The 21,844-nt window shown below is 39.9% G+C and overlaps 1 protein-coding gene across 12 annotated transcripts in view; it reads right to left on the bottom strand.

Annotated features, from left to right (window-relative positions):
- LOC124112317 (fibropellin-1-like) overlaps positions 1-16,359 on the bottom strand; it is a 38,375-nt gene extending 22,016 nt beyond the window's left edge. For all 12 annotated transcript variants that reach the window (XM_048389292.1, XM_048389300.1, XM_048389302.1 and 9 more), the window contains exons 1-11: positions 16,276-16,359; positions 11,579-11,799; positions 10,525-10,614; positions 9,313-9,460; positions 9,024-9,135; positions 7,898-7,991; positions 6,535-6,600; positions 5,672-5,820; positions 4,698-4,747; positions 2,915-3,032; positions 1,340-1,513 (exon numbers count right to left, since the gene is read on the bottom strand). In XM_048389292.1, coding sequence (XP_048245249.1) covers positions 1,340-1,513; positions 2,915-3,032; positions 4,698-4,747; positions 5,672-5,820; positions 6,535-6,600; positions 7,898-7,991; positions 9,024-9,135; positions 9,313-9,460; positions 10,525-10,614; positions 11,579-11,799; positions 16,276-16,348 — 1,295 coding nt within the window. In that variant the 5' untranslated portion in view covers positions 16,349-16,359. The remainder of the gene's footprint in view (positions 1-1,339; positions 1,514-2,914; positions 3,033-4,697; positions 4,748-5,671; positions 5,821-6,534; positions 6,601-7,897; positions 7,992-9,023; positions 9,136-9,312; positions 9,461-10,524; positions 10,615-11,578; positions 11,800-16,275) is intronic.
- Positions 16,360-21,844: the final 5,485 nt, after the last annotated feature.

The following is a 21,844-nucleotide window of genomic DNA, read 5'->3' as shown; positions in this document are numbered from 1 at the left end:
TTTTTTATTATCTTTGTTTTTTAATGCTGCAATGAATACCCCTCTGTAATGCCTTACAAGTACAAGTCTTGCACAACTCTGTTTTGCTTATCCTCTTACGTCAGTGTTACCTAGTACAATGTAAGCTATTAGTCAGGGCCTCGTTATTCCGAACCCCGTTAGACCGGAACCCTTTAGTCCGGACGCCATTAATCTTGATCGAGTTAGTAGTCCCGCTATTCCGACCTCCTTATATATTCCAGACCCCGTTAATCAGAATCCCGTTAGTTCTGAAGATGAACTGCATTCATCTAAACCCCATAAATACGGACCACTTTAACCCTATTGCTTAGGGTTTGGTTAATCCGCGACTCCCTTAATGCGAAATCAATATTTCTTCAGTAACACAGATGCAATGTCTACATAGGCACTTGACTAAAACCATGAAGAATAGTCCAATTTCAATGTCACCCGAAACACGTAGTTGTTTTCTTTTCATTTTTGTATCAAATAAGTCAACCAACGACCCAGTTCAAGCTGATCATACCTAATAAAAATATCACAACGGCAACAAAAATTGTTGAAAAAATAATATACGATGGGCTTTGGGGGTTCTGGCACAATCAGTTAGGCTCATCATCAGCTCAGGGCCTTTGCCTCCTCTGCACGCCGCCCAGACAGCGAATGGGACTTCTCCCAGGAAGCGCTGCCTGGTTGAACCCACCCAGAACTTTTCGGAGAATGTGAAGACTCCCTAACACTGTAGCCTTCTGCATTACCCAGATTGTCTGAAAGGCCGTGTTCCTAAGTACTTTACCAATGTCAGTCAACAGATTGGGCGGTACCAAACCTTAAACACCAAGAACAATGGGGAGCTGGACAACTTGGTACTTGGGATGCAAGCGTTACATTTCGTAAGCGATGTCCGCATATTTTTCATGTCTTTTCTGAATCTTGTCAATCACATTAGTGTCAAAAGGGACAGAGACTTCAATGATCAAAATGATTTCATTGGATTTATCGAAAAGGACAAGATCATGTTTGTTGGCCCGGATAGGTATGATGATGTATTCGGGGATATTCCAAAGAATGCTTCATAATTATCATTTTTCATGACGCTCTCTACATATACTGGGTCGTACCATGGATGGATCTCTGAGTCAAACCTACATCAGTAGTAGTAGTAATGGTAGTAGCAGCAGCAGCAGTAGTAGTAGTAGTAGTAGTAGTAGTAGTAGTAGTAGTAGAAGTAGTAGTAGTAGTAGCAGTAGTAGTAGACTGACAAGTTCAGTCTAACAAGGGCCTACAGTATTTGTTGCAAATAACAAATAGAACGTACGAAATAACAAAAGGGAATTACCTGCCCGTGAGGTAATTATTAACGTGGTTGTCCAAATAGTCCGCGGAGCAGCTGGAGAAGACGTAGGGGTTGTTGTTGGTGGTGTCGTATGTCCTTGGCGTGCTTGTCATGATGTAGTTGTCAGCGCTGTCACAGTCGTTCCCGAAAGCAGTACCATCGTGTCTAAAGCTGAGACTATACGAGGGAGGCGAAGAGAGTCACAGAGTGATACACTACTTCAATACATACAAAACAAACGGGACGAACATGCTCACGGAATAGTGGGAGTCATACAATCAATCAATCTTTATTGTATGAAAGGCCATTGGCCCATATACACATACAGATAAACAATATCATTTACAGCTGTACAGCGCATTATATAATTATTGGATAACTAATATGATGCTTGACATGTAATAGAGGTATTGTAATAACAGTGGTATTAACCACAGTGGAAGCACTAGTAGTATAAAATACAATAGGAATGCAAAAGGAATGGAATGGAAATATGAAGTTTTACGTCGGAAAGGCTTTCAGCCATAGCGCGACGTTCAATACAAAAGGATCTATCAGTAATATACTCATCATGTCAAGCCAATTTGACAATTTAAATGTATATGCATTTCTTGTAGAAACAAACAAACAAAATGAAATGTAGATACTCCTGATCTAGATGCGAAAGTTTCAAAACAACTTATTATTTCTGGACATATCGGATTTACTAAGTAATTTACTACAAACTCGTAGACTTTGATAGATGTATTGTAATATCTTAGTTAATTTCTGACTAGGGATATCATTAAAGGATAATATTTTGTTCATGGAATAGTGGTTCTTAGTGATATCAGGCATATATTTCAATCTTAGGTTGTCGTAAATTGGACATATAAACAAAAAGTGTAATACAAAAAAAAGTCATACAATGGACTCGCAGTCTGTCATACCAGAGATCATATACGGTATATACTGTATTCTGGTCATACAGACCCTGAAACACATATAGCCAATATATCCAATGCAGTTCTATCATATTTGGCCAGTCTAAATCACTGCAGTTTCTGAAGATGAAGTCTCTTGTCTCCCTTTTAATAAATTTTATAACTTGTTTTTCTGTAAAATATGTTCATTTCAGAGACTAGATGTCAGTCTTTGTCTTTCGTCGATTTCTTATGAATATGGAAAGGGTTTTGTAGCTTTTATTGTCACAACATATGGCATTTATGATGTTAAATAATTCACTGGTAGCAGATAATTCACTGGTTAACTATTATGAGTGAGTGAGTGAGTTTAGTTTCAACAGTATTTCACCTATACTACGGCATGTCAGCTTGTTGTGAGAAGTGGTTCAGATCTTTGGCGTTTACCACAGGGGGAAATTGCAACACATTGTTGCGTGGTGATATTTACTGAAACACCATATGGCAAGGTAGTTGGAGACAACGTTGCTGTCGTTTACAACGATGTTGCGCAATGTTATACCGATACTTCGTCGTACAGACAGGCTCGGAAAGATGCACATAACCAAATAAACAAATACAAACAGATTATTGGAGAATTTTATTGGAACACGAATCAGTTGGTGTTGCTGCTTACCTGTGTCCAATCTCATGCGCCGTTGTCCTGACGTCAGCAGTAAAGTGAGACTGGTACTGAACAATGGACACGCTTTTACTGGTCGGAGATATACATGCCTGTGCAACCGACGCGAGACCTGGGAGGAAGATAATCACACATAGTGTTTAATATAATCATAAATTGTACCTTGATATAATCATAATAGTTTCGTGATATACTCATAAATAGTAACTTAAGATAATCATAAATAGTATCTTAAGATAATCATAAACATTATCTTAAGATAATCATGACTAGTATCTTAAGATAATCATAAATAGAATCGTAAAATAAACATAAACAGTGTCTAAATATAATCATGAATTGTACCTTGATATAATCATAAACGGTTTCTTGATATAATCATAAACAGTACCTTAAGATAATCATGAACTGTATCTTGATATAATCATATATAGTATCTGAATATAATCATAAACAGTTTCTGGATATAATCATAACAGTTTCTTTATATCATCATGAATAGTATCCTAATATTTTATCACAAATAGTATTTTAATATATAATCATAAATAGTATCATAATATTATCAGAAATAGGATCTTAATATGTAATAATAAATAGTATCTTAATATATATCATAAATATATCTAAATATGTGATCATAAATAGTATCATAATATTATCATAAATAGTATCTTAATATATAATCATAAATAGTATCTTAATATGTGATCATAAATAGTATTTTAATATTCAATCATAAATGGTATCATAATATAATCATAAATAATATCCTAATATGTAATCATAAAGTGTATCTTAATGTGTTATCATAAATAGTATCTTAATATATAATAATAAGTAGTATCATAACAATATCAGAAATAGTATCTTGATACAATCATGAAATATGAAAGTCAGGAAAATCCATTTCAAACATTTCAAGAATCGGAGACGGTTTGTAGCGGTGTTTATTTACACAATTTAGTTCTGTTTGTGTAGCAACGATGTCAACGTATTTGCTCGTCACGATGGAAAGCCGGGTTTGAGACCTTCATGCTTCTCCTTCCTCTGCCTAGATGAGGCTGGAAATTGCTACAAGCGGCGTAAAACTCCACCCAATCACGCACTCATTTGAGTGACGGGGGAAAATTTAAAGCAACTTTTTATTAAACCTTTCCAGTTGTGTTAGGTTTAAGTAAACCGAGTGTTGGTTACTGGGAGTCGAATCCGAGTGCCTCTACTATTGCACAAGAGAGTGAGTGAGTGAGTTGAATTTAACATGCTTTTAACAGTGTTCTTGTTGTCTGACGGCGTGGTATCTAAATGTGGGAGAAAAGCCCGAAGTAATGCAGTGGTGACAACCACGAGCACCGTATGGTTCTTGACAAACCTAGGAACAGAATTGAAGCGAACCTTGATTCGTATCAGCAATCATAGGTTTCTGGTGCGCCCAGTGACTTAGACTACGTGGCCACTCGTGCCCCGAATCATTTGAGATATGAAATCAATAAGTAATACTTTTTATCAAATTTGAGGTCATCGGTGTAATACCTATGCATTTTCGTAACCTTATTTCAAAATACCTACGACAATGATTGTGAAAACAATACGTTTTATTAAAACAGATTCGCTTCTAATGCGACGCGGCCGCAGTTATTGTGATTTGAAACCTTTGATTGACCAATCAGAATCGTTTATTTTCCAACCTCATTTCGCAATAGATTCATATCCTATTCATTAGTCACAGGGAGGTATTTGGATACATAGCCTAAGCTAATAAGTAACATGTATTTACCGTTTACATCGCTTATTGTCCCATCAGTTTTGTTCCAGTAGATGTCCACACTGAAAGTAAATATTCAAGTAATTTACAATAAATGTCTTGATAAGACAAACACAAAGGGAGCTTAAAATATGTTCGGTATACCCAGAGTCCGTTTTTTACATCATCGTAACGTTGATCACTACGCGGAGGAGGGATAAGGGGCTTTTTGTTTCACTGGGAATGTATTTTTTATGTTGTGGAAAATATATACAAATGGACCACAACTGGCCAATTTTATTTCTTAAATTTCCAAATGTTGGATCAAATACATAAACCCATGATTATGTCTAAAATGAGTGAAGAGGTTGACATGAAAACTAATCTAAGTAGGAGTATGTATGTTATCAAAGATTTTTTAAATATGCTTTTTATTGTTTTTGTCTACATCTTTCTAAAAAAACTGCTTGGTTAATGACTATTGAAAAAACCCGTCCCAAACATACAGTTATTGAAATAAATTGTCCTTTATGAAAAGGGTTGATGTGGATGAGTATTCGTTACATCTAATGTCGGTATTGTAGAAACATTTGTAAACGAGACATGAAAACTCCATTTTTTTCAAACAAGATGGCAATGCAAACTTTTGGAAGAGGAACCTTTAAGTCAAATTTCTTTCACGTTTGTCTCAAGCTACGAATACGTCAATGCACATAATGTTCTGATCCTCGAACTTCGAATTAATGAGATTTCATATAAAGCGATTTTGCGAATATTCACGTACTGACGCCTTTTACGACGAACATAGGGGGCCAATTCTAACATAGTAACATCGCCGGTAACATAGTAACTCCCAGTAACTGGCAACTGCCTGTTGGGATTACAGAACAGAACGAACGAGGTCTATGTACTCTTGCTTGAGTCAGAACCCGGATAACAGGCCGTCGTGATGTTACTGGGATATGGCGGACTGCAGCGCCCAACAACATCCACGTGCACGTTCATACCTCGTGAAGGACACCAGGTGGTCATGAGACGGGAAGCCGGGTGTCTTTGCCAGATCCCACATGGTGTCAAGCAGGACCCCCGCTTCAATCTTTGTCTGATCGGCCTCAGTCTGTCGGACACCATCAAACCAATCGCCACTTTCTACGTCCTGTAAAATGATGTCGCGCATATTCATTGTTTTCGAAAGAAAAATATAGGACAAAGGGGGTGGTAATAGTTTACTGTTATTAATGTGTTAGCCTTTTAATTCCAGACTACAAAAGGTCGGGGTTCGATCCTCGGCCGTGTCATACCAAAAGATGATAACAAATGATGGTACTTATTGTTACCCTGCCAGGCGCTCTGCATTAAGAGGCTAAAACTGTGTCCAAGGGGGCTATTCATGTTAAACTGAGGCATGGTATCTCAGCGGGTTAGCACTAGTCTCTCTCTCTCTCTCTCTCTCTCTCTCTCTCTCTCTCTCTCTCTCTCTCTCTCTCTCTCTCTCTCTCCGTCATTCCTTGTGATTCTCAGATATCATCTCATTCTTCTTAAACCTATGCGTGCGTGAGTGAGTATTGTCTTACGTTGCTTTAAACAATATTTCCGCTAAATAATGTTGGGATGTGTCAGTTTGATAGCAGAGATACATTGTCTCGCAATACTGCCAAACATCAATCTTAAAGTCCAACATATAAGGACTGGCAAATATACGTTGTCTCGCAATAGCACCAAGCACCAACTTTAGCGTCCCATATAAGGTTGGACAAAAAAATATATATCTCGCAATAGTGCAAAGCATCAATCTTATCGTCCAATACAAGGACTGCCAAATATGCTATGTAGTCTGCGAGAGCGCCCTGAATAGTTGTTCACTGCTTACCTCAATAATAAATCCAGCTAGTTTGATGTGTACGTTCGCCGACGCTGTTTTGAACCTCAGATTAACCTACAACAGTATACTGGATAATGCATAAAAGACAAATAGAGACATAATGTCATAGAATGCTTTATAGTGGACAATGCATAAAAGACAAATAGATACTTATGGTCATGGAACGCTTTATAGTGGATAATGCATACAAGACAAATAGATACATAATGTCATAGAACGCTTTATAGTGGATAATGCATACAAACAAAATAGAAACATAATGTCATAGAACGCTTTATAGTGGATAATGCATACAAGACAAATAGAAACATAATGTCATAGAACGCTTTATAGTGGATAATGCATACAAACAAAATAGAAACATAATGTCATAGAACGCTTTATAGTGGATAATGCATACAAGACAAAATAGAAACATAATGTCATAACGCTAACAGACATGACGTTAGAAACAGAAGAGTAATAGAGGTGACAATTTAGATTTTGTCCATTTTCAATACAAAAGTACAAAACTACAAACCTACAGACTTCTGACAAACCAAGAATAATTATCAGGGCGAACTTGGACTTGAACCAACGATCATACGATTCTGCCACACCTAAGGGACGCAACTCCGCTCAACGAATCACGACTGCTTAGAAGACAGGGTCACCCTCAGACTGGATGTTTTAACATTTGTGTTCTCCGTTGTGATACGCTTGTATACGTACCAAAATAATTACCATTCTAACAAAGATAGGCAGGTAATCGATGTACAGTAGTCTGGCTACATTTCCAAAGATAAAAGTCAGATGGTGGAATGTTCGCGTTACTTCAGGTTATATTTCGAGTTTGATTTAGAATTAAACAATAATCGATAATCGGATCTGTGAATGTGATGGCGATTCTAACGTTTAAGTTGGGGTTTGAGCGGGGTATTCTTGCATTGTCATAAAAGTAGTAGTAGTAGAATAGCTGTCTCTAATTATTAGTAAGCCTCTATGAAGTGAATACGGGATTTTTCACAGGCCGCCATCTTAGACTGACAGCTCTGCATTGTGCAGTCATTGTCTGGACCTGGTTTTGAGTGAGTGGGTGAATGAGTATGGTTTTACGCCGCTGTTAGCAATATACCAGCAATATCGCGCGGGGGAACACAAGAAATGGGCTTCACACATTGTACCCATGTGGGCAATCGAACGGGGTCCTTCAGCGTGATCAGCGAACGACTAAACCACTAGGCTACCCTACCGTCCTTTAGTGATGACCTAGGGTACCCGGATCAGCATTTTGTGGATAATGCCACAGTCATTGATCTCTTGACACTGTTAGTCTTATGATATACATTGAAGATGAAACTTGGGTACCTACAGCATTGAAAATATGAGCAAAGTTTCGTCGAATATTGTCCAGGGCCTCTAGACGTTTTTCAGCGGCTGTTCCGTCCGATGAGAGCAGCAGCCATCTACGCAAGGATAAGACATATGGACCAACAATCAAGCAAGTGATGGTTGACAAGAACATCTCCGGTTATGAGGTGGTCTTTAAACAGTATACATGTATTAGATCGGAGTGTAATTATACAATGACACTGTATTGGAGAATCATGTTATGGATGATGAAAGGTAAACATATTAACAAGTTAAGCAAGTGCGGTGAGGTGAAATGGGGTTTAACATCGCGTCCAAGATTATTGCACTGATATATCGACGCGTGTGGCTGCTTGTACTAGTCCGGACTGATACCGATTTTTAGTGCTAGCCCACTGAAATACCATGCCGCAGTATATCATGAATATCCCACTCAGTTTACTGACTCTGAGCCGGTCAGCGTTTTAACCCCTTAATGCCGTGCACCAGGCAGGGTAAAAAGAGGTAGCATCTTTGAATGTCTTTTGATATGACGCGGCCGGGGATCGAAGGCCGACCTTTCACTCACCGGGCTGACGCTCTTCCACTAGACCGCGGAGGAAATTAGTATAAACAATAGCCAGTAGTATAATCAATAGCCAGTAGTATAAACAATAGCCAGTAGTATAAACAATAGGATTATGACTGTTTTGGTCTTTGATGAGTTCATGGTACGAAGGGGGTATGTAATAGCCTTGATCACACTTGATTGATGGCTGGAGCCTTTTGATGCACAGAATATGGTTGTAAAATCAAACATGAAATCATAATAAAATGTTTGACGTGACAAACATGTGACGTCACGTCAAACATGACGTCAGAAAATCCGTACAATCCGGCCAAAGGACTTTATGGCATTTTACATGACGTCATCTGACTAACCAGAATCTTTAACAAGAAGTGATAAATGGACCTCGTTTTGGACGGAGTAATTATAAATCTAAAGAAACCTTTCGAACGTTAATCTGGAATATACACCTACATTAACATTTACACAAACGATTAGTACGGAATTATAAAATTATTATATTTAGATATTCTACAAATTGTGATATAAATGAGTTGAAATATATTTTAATCATAGTTACCTTTCATATACAGAGTTCTCTATAAGCGCCATTACATCGATGTACACGTCACTTGTTATGATACGGGCAAGGTCTGAACCAGCTTTTGGTACTGACAATGCATCACCGTCATCTGAAGTACGAATATTGTGATATGAAAACTGTAAAGAACTGAAACTAGCACATGTTTAGGAAACAATATTTGTTTGATCAAAACCATTGTTTTGGAATTGAACACGGAAGATGAAGCATTTTCTTTTCATTTTTCTTTTGTTCAATTTATATTTTTACAAAATAATCCCAGCCCTACCATCAAGATATTGTCCAGCGTTAAAACCAGGGGCGCTCCCTCCTTCCTCTGTCAGCGTGTATATGTCGATGTAGTCCAGCCACGGAAATGTATTCGTTGCTTTCGACATCTGGTACTCCTTGCCATCTGAGAGCACCAAGGATCCGTCCTGTTATAAAAGGCAGTAACAATGAAAAGTATAGATATACAATTAGCTCGAACATATGTTTTAAAAACTAACCAAGAGTGCAGAACGCTTTCCTTACTCTTTTTGTCAACACGAAAGAGGACATAATTGATTGGCATCCACTTAAACCATGCGTGTGAGTGAGTTTGGTTCAACAGTTTTCCAATTATATCACGGCGTGTCAGGTTAATCTGGAATGAGAGCCCGAAGTGATGCAGGTCTCAGACATTTACCACTTTAATGAAACCCACGAGGACGACAATGGCGCTGACAACCCAAGAAACATAATCAGAGAAACCTACGATCATAGGATTCTGTTATGCATAAGGGAGGCAACTTTACACAAAATGGGCTATGTCGTAGTGTTTGGACTCGAAGGCGACACATTTTTATTTTTTTATAAATTTGTAAGAATGATGCTCATGAAGAGCATTTTGTTCTTATTCAACTATTTGAAAGCAGGACAAAACACAAAGAGACATGAATCTCAAATTCATTACTGATCATAGTTAGCGGAATAATTTTGCCCAAGGTGAATGTTCACCTGGCTAGTCACTTGTAAATGAAAGTAGAAAGTGAACTTATTGAGGTAGGGAAAATGACTGACATTTTGTAGTTGCCGCGTCCGTCCGTATTACTCCAAATTAGCAGCTTTAATAGCTGTCTAAGATCAAAATAATGTCCATAAAAACGATCTGTTTTATAATGTCCCCTGCTCTCGATGATTATGTTTGTTTGTTTGTTATATAACGCCGCACTCAGCAATAGTCAAGGTATATGACGGCAATCTGCAAATAATCGAGTCTGGTCCAAACAATCAAGCGATTGACATCACGAGCATTGATCTATGCAATTGGGATACGATGACATGCATCAACCAAGTCAGCGAGCCTAACCAGCCGATCCCGTTAGTCGCCTCTTTCGACAAGCATAGACGCATCTAACGACAAGCATGGGTTGCTGAAGAACTTTTTTAACCACGATCTGCTGTCGATGGTTGGGTAGATAGACGGATATGTGTTAAGAGCGGAATGGTATGTACTTACAAGGATATACCGGCGTTCGCTTGAACCCAGGATCTTGCAGGTGACCTCAAATTGAGCCAGATTGGTATCCGCTTGGTACATTGCTGACACCTGAAACGTATAAATCACTTACATCAAGTAGGGTTAACTCGTATAATTATACAATTAGGGGAGGTGAAATTGGGTTTAACGTCGTTATATAGCGACGTGTGTGTGTGTGTGTGTGTGTGTGTGTGTGTGTGTGTGTGTGTGTGTGTGTGTGTGTGTCCGCTAGACAACAGTGACAACATTAATTTATTGTGTGTCTTCATCATATGAATGTTTGAAAGTCAGAAGTTGTTTGATCAAGGTTACAATAGTCAAGGTCTACGCGAAGCCTTCAAAAAGTTTTATGGTGGACATGTAAAGGACATTTCCAAATTTTACGCACCAGTTACTGAAATGATGTCCGATGCAATTCCCTATTTTGACTAGGTTCAGGTGAACATTTGACTTGCTTTTGCATGTGTTTGTGACGGGTGCCACCGTTGGGACAGGATACACTCACCTTTTCGCGAACACCTGGTATCATCACTATTTGATAGTGATTCATTAAAACATCCCCATAGTATAGTCGGAATCGTACCATCGAATCTGATTTTGGCTGAGATTTCTTATCAATATGGAAAGGATATTGATATCAAAGTTCCCGCTTGAGATAATCATGAGAACATAGTTACGCCTCTATATTAAAGATATTTGACGAAACAGTATGGCTGGAAATGAAAGTGAGTGAGTTGGTTTTGACGCCGCCTTAAATAGTTCCATCACGGCATCGCCTCTTAATGTAAGAGGAGAGTGATGCGGGTCTTTGACGTGAAACGCGATAACGGGTGTGGAGCTAACATAATTAGGGATTCGAACCCACGATCATAGGATTCTGACAGCCTAAGGGATGTAAGCTTTCACAGCGAATTTGGACCCCCCAGCTGAACTTAAAAAGTTTCAAGGACATGAGCTTGTTTATTCCTCCTTTCTGCGCAGCACAATATAGATCTGATGGACATCGACGCATTTATTTGTAAATATACTGTACCTTTACTCCGGATAGACTGTCCTTGATGAAGATGGGAGACCCAGATTTGCTTTTTCTCATGAGCAGCACGGGGGTCTTCTCCTGCATATCGGTGTTGAGGGAGAGGGACAGCGTGACGGTTTCCTGGGGGGAGCGGATAGTGACGGGAAGCACAGACGGGAGTACACACGTGTCAGAGGCGGGAAGGTCATCCTGGAATACGGTCACCCTTGCAGTGAGAGCTGGATAACGTACAGAAAGTGTACAATTGTTGGGTTGATGGTCGTGATAATAATGATGATGATGATGATGATGACGACGACAACGATGAGGGTGGTGATGATGACGACGACGTTGATGCTGCTGCTGATGCTGATGAATAAATGATGATGGAGGTCATGATACTGATGATGATTATGGTTATGGTGGTGATGATGATGATGATGACGACAATGATGAGGGTGGTGATGATGACGACGACGTTGATGCTGCTGCTGATGCTGATGAATACATGATGATGGAGGTGATGATGATGATGATGATGATAATGATTATGGTGATGATGATGATGATGATGATGATGATGACGACAATGATGAGGGTGGTGATGATGACGACGACGTTGATGCTGCTGCTGATGCTGATGAATACATGATGATGGAGGTGATGATGATGATGATGATGATAATGATTATGGTGATGATGATGATGATGATGATGATGACGACGACAACGATGAGGGTGGTGATGATGACGACGACGATGATGATGATGCTGATGCTGATGGATACATGATGATGGAGATGATGATGGTGATGATGATGATGATGATGATGATGATGATGTGTATGTGATCATGATGATGATTAAATGATGATGGAGGTGATGATGATGATGAGGATGAGGATGAGGATGAGGATAATGATAATGTGATGATGTGTATGTGATTATCATGGTGTTTACATAATGATTATCATGTGGAGATCAAACAGAGATGATAATGACTTTGCAAGGGTGATGTGATGACACCGATGAGGACAGGATAAAGATGATTTTGAGGTATTGGCGATGCTAGTTATCAAATGATTTTCATAATGTTGATCAGATATCATGACGACATGATGATAATAGGTGGCATGATGATATGGTAGGGTGAGATGAATATGATAATAAGGTGGTATGGTGATACAATGGTGATGCTGACGAAGAATAGATTACACATCCAACGTTTGACTTGGGCGATAAAAATACAGTAAACTTCTCTTCTGGTGTTAATTTGGAGCGACCTATTTTACTTCACAAACAAATTTCACGTAGTCCGCTGTTTGTTTCGATTCCATATCGAGGACCAATGAATGCTATGTTAAACTGCGTCCTTCGAGAAGTTTGGCGACAAACTATCTACTCGTTTAACTAGACAGGAGCCCAGTCAATCTCGGTTCGGTGACTCAGAACCAGTTGTGCAGCACATGTGGCCCAGTCGTCTAAGGTGCCGCAATTCGCTGTGCAGAGTTGCGTCCCTTGGGCACACCAGAAACCTATTATTGTGGGTTCGAATCCCGGTTCGCCCCGATTATGTTTCTAGGTTTGTCAGCACCATACTCGTGCTCGTGGGTTTCACCGAAGTGGTAAACGTCTGAGACCTGCATCGCTTAGGGGCTTTCCTCCCATATTAAGCTGACACGCCCTGATATAACTGAAATAATGTTAAAAGCGGCGTTAAACCCAACTCACTTACTCACTCACTCATCTGTTGAAGAAGACCATAGATGAACTGGCCCCAAAGTGCGGTTGGTTGATTAAGCTTCATGTACACGATTGGCAGCTGCCCATTTTTTATTATTTGTTTTGTAGAATCAAGGACAAAGCATGCATACATATGTATATGAAAAAATATAAGGTTCTGTAGAACTGTTTGGTTGTGTTGTGTTTCCCTTATAATTTGCTATGATGTAATTGCGTGACGTACACTGTAAGAATTGTTTATTTATTTTGTTCGCTCTTGGCAACATTCAAGTTATATGACGGTTGAATGTGAATAATCGAGTCTCGAGCAGACAAACTAATGATTAATGTTATGAGCAACAATCTATGCCGTCGAGGTACATCGACACGCTATCAAGTCCCCCAGACTGACTACCCCCAAGCAACAAACACAGGCACGGGGAGGCTGGTTTGAGGATGAGGGCGATGCTAGAGACGAGTGCACATGACATAAATATTTGTCACACGGTACATGATTTCCATCTGAATAAAAAGTTCTGTTATTGATTAAACTGTTCTCACCTGTTGACCTTCTTCTGCAGTATATGTAAACAGGCCTACAGCGTTATACCTATACTCCCCAGCTGAATATTCATATTGCCGGAACTATATTGCCGTCAAGTTTCACGTCTAGATATGAATATTTTTTCTGAATCAAAGAATTGGAAACTCTAATGTAAATACTTCTAACGATGAGTCGTCGGTCTTGACACAAAGAAAACAAGTCAGCGTTACATCCTTACATGTTAGAGTGATACATTGACTCTAAAACCAACTATATGGCTATTTAAACTTTTGAAAATTGCGACTGTTGAGGTCGGAGAGCTTTAATGAGGTGTATCAACAGACGAGTGATGGATTATGTCTTGTACTTTACTTTCTGTGTGGGGACTCCCTGGGTAAATATACCATTGTCCACCATCTTTCCAGAGATGTTACCTTCTGCTTTAATGTCAATATCAAGGTGACAATGGTAACTGTTCCTTTTTTTGTTGCTGCGTTACGACTACACATGTGGTAATGTGTCAGGTGAGTGAGTGAGTGAGTGTGTGAGTGAGTGAGTGGGGTAAGGAGAAAAGAGGGATGGAAAGAGAGGAGGGAGGGAAAGAGTGGACGAGTGATGTTAAGAACTTAACACAACCTAACCACCCAACAGCATTTAAAACAACAAAACATGATTGCCTTGCTATTGATTCTAAGCCTTTGAATCCGTTAACCAAACAATACAAGAATATCTACATCTATCCAAAAGTGCATCTCGGTTTTAAGATGGGGCAGGAGGAGAGGATCAGCCTAGGTGTGTGAATCACTTACACCACACTTCATATATTTAATTGTCATGCATAAAAGCAATCAGTCAAACAAACACGTTGATTCACGATACAACAATTGCAATTTTGGTTGTATGGTCTAATGTCTTTTGCGGAGGGAGTTATATTTCATTGATTAATAGACTAGTTATTATTGCTCATTTAACGTTTATTTATTTCACAATAAACAAATGTTCTGATTTTACGTTTGAATAAACACCATTGTAACCTCCAAAGTAATTTATTTGCATTTTCAACAACAGGCTAAATAAGCGCATCGTATAATATTTGTAATCACTGACAGTTATTTCTAACTTTCGTACAACACATAAGAATCTTATTCCAACAGAGTTGCAAGTTATTATTCCTTGTGATGTAGTCGGAAATAACTTAACGGAAATCATGATATCAAAACTGAGAAAAAAAACCCAGATAACTTGCAGATATCTAAGAGACCACTAACAGGATCTGGTGGTCAGGCTCGCTGACTTGGTTGATGCATGTCATCGCATTCCAATTGCATAGATCGATGCTCATGATATCAATCACTAGTATCTTCCCGACCTTCATCAATGAGATGTTTTGGCGATATATTTGGGTACACGTTGTAGTACATTTATCAAACGAGTGATTTGTTTGGGTACACGTTGTAGTACATTTATCAAACGAGTGATTTGTTTGGGTACACGTTGTAGTACACTTATCAAACAAGTGATATATTTGGGTACACGTTGTAGTACATTTATCAAACGAGTGATATGTTTGGGTACACGTTGTAGTACATTTATTAAACGAGTGATATGTTTGGGTACACGTACACGGGGGTCGTAGGCGGGCGAAGGTGGAGGAGTTTGTCTGTGTGGGTTTAATTGAAATAAGTAACTGTTGAACGAAATATAATTTATCAGTACTTTGCTCAAGGTTCATTACCTTATTCCATTTGTACCATCGTTGGCGGTTTTGAGTGAATACATGAATCTCAATCTGTTATTGTTATCAATGTTCAAATGTACTAATTTCAGCAACGGTATTGGAGAAAAAAAGAAATTCCTTCGTTACTATATAAAGTTTGTATTTATTCTTACATTCAACACAAGAAAATGAATCAGATGTCCTCGCCTTCAGGCGATTACGTTGATTCCTTATCTACACCAATATATATATATATATATATATATATATATATAGTGAGTGAGTTGGTTTAACGCCGCTTTCAACAGTATTCCAGTTATATCACGGCGTGTCAGCTTAATGTGGGAGGAAAGCCCGAAGTGATGCAGGTCTCGGACGTTTACTACTTCGGTGAAACCCACGAGCACGGGTATGGGTGCTGGCAAACCTAGAAACATAATCGGGGCGAACCGGGATTCGAACCCACGATCATAGGTTTCTGGCGTGTCCAAGGGACGCAACTCCGCACAGCGAATTGCGGCGCCTTAGCGAATTGCGGCGCCACCCGTGCCCCCCCCCCCCCTCCCATATCCCCATATATATATATATAATCCAATCAACCTGTACTAACTTTCGTATCCATCGCAAAGTTGTATTGCCTTTTTCTGTTCCTTGAAGTTTATATTTTATTTTACGTGTATTTTGCCTTTAAAAAACAAAACGAGTAGGATGAGAAAATAGTAAAACACATACCTGTCTGGCCAGGGGCGAGACATACTGCCAGGACGCAAGCCAGATAGAGCCACGGGGAGGAGTCCATCTTCATCTCTATCACACCTCACACAACTGCACGAGGATGCTGCGTCACATCCACATGTATACCCCAGTCACGTGACGTAGTGCATGAGTGAACACATGGTACAGATCTTATTGAAACAAGGTTAGGCAAATTTGCAATGATGGTGATCTGAGTCATCTTCTGAGATTTGCATTGAATGGTTGTCACGACATGGTGGACGACATATGTACAATGTAACTTTTTTTCCAGATCCGTGTTTGCCATGTCAACACTTCAAGGATGTAGTCTCTGATTTGTAAGCGGGGAGGAAGATATACAGACCTTTGTATGCTTTCAATGGAAAAATCTGGCAATGATGAAGTTTTGTTATATGTGTGCCAACTGTTTTGTTGTCATTCTTGACGTGTTAAGGCTGGTGAATTCATAAAGACTATTCAGATGAAACGATATTGAACAAATGTGAGATTTCTGTATTAGTAATATTTTTTATCATGAACATATTTGTACTTGTGTCTGAAGTGAAATTTTAGTTATGTCTGAATTACTGCTTTGTCTGCTGCCAGTTCGCGAAACACTTGAAGTAAGGAGGCGACTCAACTGCAACTCAACAAATTGTATTTCGCTTAAGAAAACTGTGGAATGCCTTGTTTTCCTCAGAATTCTTGACATGCGTCTCAAGAGGTTCATCAGACAAAAACATGTGTGCGAAAGTGCACAATACAATTCTATCATGACTTTTGTTGATGCATGTCAGACCTGAAGACCTTTGACATAGTATTAGAGCTTGTTATCATTTCATGTGAAACAGATTGTAGAAAATAATTAAAGCGACGTAGAGTGGATCCTATGATTTCATGTTTGTGTAGACTGCGTGCGTGTGTGCGTGCGTGTGCGCGTGGGAACATTGTTCTAGCTACTCAACGACGGCCTGCAATTAACCGAGTCTGTAACGGACAATCCAGTGATCGATATTGTGCTTTACAATCCACGTCATCGGGGGCGTGCAGACAACAACGTCGCCGAGCCCGACTACGCGATCCATTAATTCACCTATAACGATCAGCATGGGTTGTTGGAGACCAGTTCCAACCCTGAATCGCCACCGGGTGCATGCTGGTTGTCGTAATTAGGAAAATATAGCTGCTTAGCAACTTAGTATTGCATATAGATGCGTGCACATAGTTACATTACTTATGCGTGAATAATTGGTTACACTATTGCTTCATACATATCTCGACAACAGGCCTATACAATAAAGCCTTCAAAACATCTTGTGGTTGACATTAACAAATGTGACGTATCAATGGCAATTTACTTGTCTTGCATGTGTTTGTGACGGTTGCCTGGTTTCACTACTATTTGACACGTGTCCATGATGGACTCGGAATCGTACAATGGCATCTTAGCCCTGATTTCTGAAATGTTTTTTCCCCGCTTTTATTCAAACGATATATCGTTAATGCAATTCCACACACGTACTTCCATCACGTGTTGCGATTAAAGTGTCGAAAGTGTGTATGCTTGAAGCGATATTTAGGGGCGTCACAGTCGTTTAAGGTGCCGCGATTAGCTGTGTAGAGTTGCGTCCCTTAGGTGCACCAGAAGCCTGTGATCCCCGATTCACCTTGCATCACTTCGGGTTGCTTTCATCCCGCATCAAGTTGACACGTCATGATGTAACAGAATCTATCTTACCTTTCATGAAAAATCTGGGTACAGAGGTGAACTGCTGAAAAATATATCCCGCCGTCATCGTCATGGCAACAGACATTTTGCCGATCTGTGTAGTGTCTGCAAGTGGATCACTCACTCACTCACCTGACACACTACCACATGTGTAGTCGTAACGCAGTAACAAAAAAAGGAACAGTTACCATTGTCACCTTGATATTGACATTAAAGCAGAAGGTAACATCTCTGGAAAGATGGTGGACAATGGTATATTTACCCAGGGAGTCCCCACATAGAAAGTAAAGTACAAGACATAATCCATCACTCGCCGACCTCAACAGTCGCAATTTTCAAAAGTTTAAATAGCCATATAGTTGGTTTTAGAGTCAATGCAACACTCTAACATGTAAGGATGTAACGCTGACTTGTTTTCTTTGTGTCAAGACCGACGACTCATCGTTAGAAGTATTTACCTTAGATTTTCTAGTTCTTTGATTCAGAAAAAATATTCATATCTAGACGTGAAACTTGACGACGTTTCGGCAATATGAATATTCAGCTTGGGAGTATAGGTATAACGCTGTAGGCCTGTTTACATATACTGCAGAAGAAGGTCAACAAGTGAGAACAGTTTAATCAATAACAGAACTTTTTATTCAGATGGAAATCATGTACCGTGTGACAAATATTTATGTCATGTGCACTCGTCTCTAGCATCGCCCTCATCCTCAAATAAGCCACCCCGTGCCTGTGCTTGTTGCTTGGGGGTAGTCAGTCTGGGTGACTTGATAGCGTGTCGATGTACCTCGACGGCATAGATTGTTGCTCATAACATTAATCTCTCACTCACTCACTCACGATGGTCGGAACAGTCCACGCTAAACGAAAAAAAAACACTGTACAAACAGAGGTATTTCACGCACCCGCTCTTCAAATAGCTTGCCCTATTTACAACACAACACAAAGCCTGTTCAGAGTGTATAGTCAACAGTATAAAGCATATTTGCAGAAAAGACGGGTGGAATTAGCTGGGTACTTCTTTGTTGGAACGATGTGGAAAAACCCTAATCTGTTGCAATACCTACAAGTGACTGTTACAACCAGTTACATAGGACATGTCCGACACGCTTCATACATTCATACTTGTGAGCATAACATTGCTTTCTATCTGCTTACACGTACAGTAAAGTACGGTTATAACGAACTCAAACGGACTACTAATTTCAGTTCGTTATAACCGTAGTTCGTTATAAGCATATATACAGCATAACTACAGCAACTAGTCGGGACCAAAAAGTAAGTTCGTTATATCCGTAAGTTCGTTATAAGCGTGTTCGTTATAACCGTAGTTTACTGTATATTAAAACATATGTACACGACTACAACCGTCTCGTCTACCTAGATTCAACATCTTTCCCCAAATTGGCATTTCTACAGTACGTATCAATAAGATACAATATGTTTGCTACATTTTGATACGGGGAATAATTCTCCCGCGATTGTTTCAACTTCACGTTGATCGTATACATTTTTGTTTGTTTGTTTCTGTTGTTGTTTAGTGCCGCACTCAGCAATTCTCAATTACGTGATGGCGATCTGTCAATAATCATAACTGGTGATTGATATTATGAGCAACGATACAAGCCTGCCATCCGATACAATTAGTCGCCTGGTACAAGTACAGGTTTCTGACGACTAATTACAACACTGAATCCTTACAGAGATAAGACTGCTTATCTAATTATCAGTAAGATTTCAACATTCGTTGTTGCAAATAGTTGTAGCCAACGTCACATATAGTTATAGACAAATCGCTATGTTTCTCCAACAAAAGTCTCTTAACAATAGGGGCGGTCGGGTAGCCTAGTGGTTAAAGCGTTGGCTCGTCACGCCGAAGACCCGGGTTCGATTCCCGACATGGGTACAATGTGTGAAGCCCATTTCTGGTGTCCCCCGCCGTGATATTGCTGGAATATTGCTAAAAGCGGCGTAAAACCATACTCACTCACTCACTCACTCTTAACAATGCCAGATCGTCATGTATGATCACATCAGGGCGAATCAGCTTCATGTGGGAGGAACGTTTGAGTGATGCAGGTGGTACATCGTCCCTCCTTGCTGACTGACCAACATCGTGCGAATCGAGGAGATGCTTACACGTTTAACGATCACACCTCTGAATATCGTACTTTGGCTCCTTAGAGTGAGTGAGTGAGTGAGTTTGATTTTACGCCGCTTTTAGCAATATTCCAGCAATATCACGGCGGGGGGACACCAGAAATGGGCTTCACACATTGTACCCATGTCGGGAATCGAACCCGGGTCTTCGGCGTGACGAGCGAACGCTTTAACCACTAGGCTACCAGACCGCCCCTTGGCTCCTTAGAGCTCAGGGCAATCGGGCTCCCAATGTAGAAAGAATAGGGATTGACCCTTGAGGCATCCATGTCAAACTGCGGCGTGATATCTCCGGCAATAGTACCAGCAGCTACACACGCACGCACGCACGCACGCACGCACGCACGCACGCACGCACGCATGCACGCACGCACGCATATATATACGAAAATGATAGGCCTATTCAACGACCATACACATACACACACACACACACATATATATATATATATATCCGAATTCATTTGACATATTATATATGTATAATATACATTATATATATTGTATTATATATATATATATGTGTGTGTGTGTGTGTGTGTGTGTGTGTGTGTGTGTGTGTGTGTGTGTGTGTGTGTGTGTGTGTGTGTGTGTATGGTCGTTGAATATAAAATATGTCTAACGAATAAGGAATAGAAGAGGTCATTATACCTATCGGTAAGACGAGGCTGGTCAGACTTGATGACTTGTATAATTGCATGTCCGCGTGATCCCCTTCGACATGGATCGGTGTACAAACTATCAATCACTAGGTTGTCTGGTCCAGACTAGTATTAAATATCGCCTAGAGCATGACTAGTACAGAGTGTGGCGTTACAACAAACAAACAATTCTAAACATGACCTGGCTGATCTGAAACAACTGCTGCTGCAAATGTGCGACTTCGGTCACTGTAATCACCCGTGTTCCATGTTAGAATAGGTCTTCAGCAACCAACGCGTGCCGTGAAAGGCGACTATGATTGTCCTAAGGCAAACGGGATCGGGTGGTCAGGCTCGCTGACTTGGTTGATATATGTAAAACTTATCCCAATTGTGTGGATCGATGCTAACAATATCAATCACTGGATTGTCTGGTCCAGACTCGATTATCCAAAAACCGCCGTGATATAGCTGGAATATTGCTGAGTGTGGTGTTAACAATAAACAAATACTCGTTACCGTTATCAGTTTCAGAATCACGAGACCAGCTGTGGACAACTGTGCCGCTCTGGTCCCCTGAACTAAAGTCCATAACTATGTGATGGTGAGGTTTCAAATGTTGAATTTACCATCGTCAAAACTGCAAGCTACATACATCTAGCTCACCATTAAAACACAGTCATTCTTTCTCTACTACGACCCAGTTCAATTTTCATTGCTGATTGCGGCGTTAAACATCAAACAAACCCTACAGAAAATGAAGCGAATCACACAAGGTTTAGTTTTATATCGCACATGGAACCATTGTCTTACTTGACCCTTGAGTAGTGGGTGTTATGTTTGATGTCGTCGTCACGAGGGTAATTCGAGTTGATGGTGACGTCGCTGTGTCGGTGGTGTTGCTACATGTGTCGCAACATGCCTCGAAATAGCTTGTATCATTCATACGGAATCGTAGTAGGGCCAAGGTGAAACTTGGCTTTGTCTAAGTATCTCCTACGTAGGACTGAGTATCTCCTACGTAGGACTTACT

This window comes from Haliotis rufescens, unplaced genomic scaffold (assembly GCF_023055435.1).
Source record: "Haliotis rufescens isolate VD_foot unplaced genomic scaffold, xgHalRufe1.0.p SCAF_8, whole genome shotgun sequence".
NCBI classification, from domain to species: Eukaryota; Metazoa; Mollusca; class Gastropoda; order Lepetellida; family Haliotidae; genus Haliotis; species Haliotis rufescens.
This window is presented reverse-complemented; position numbering and strand designations above follow the sequence as displayed.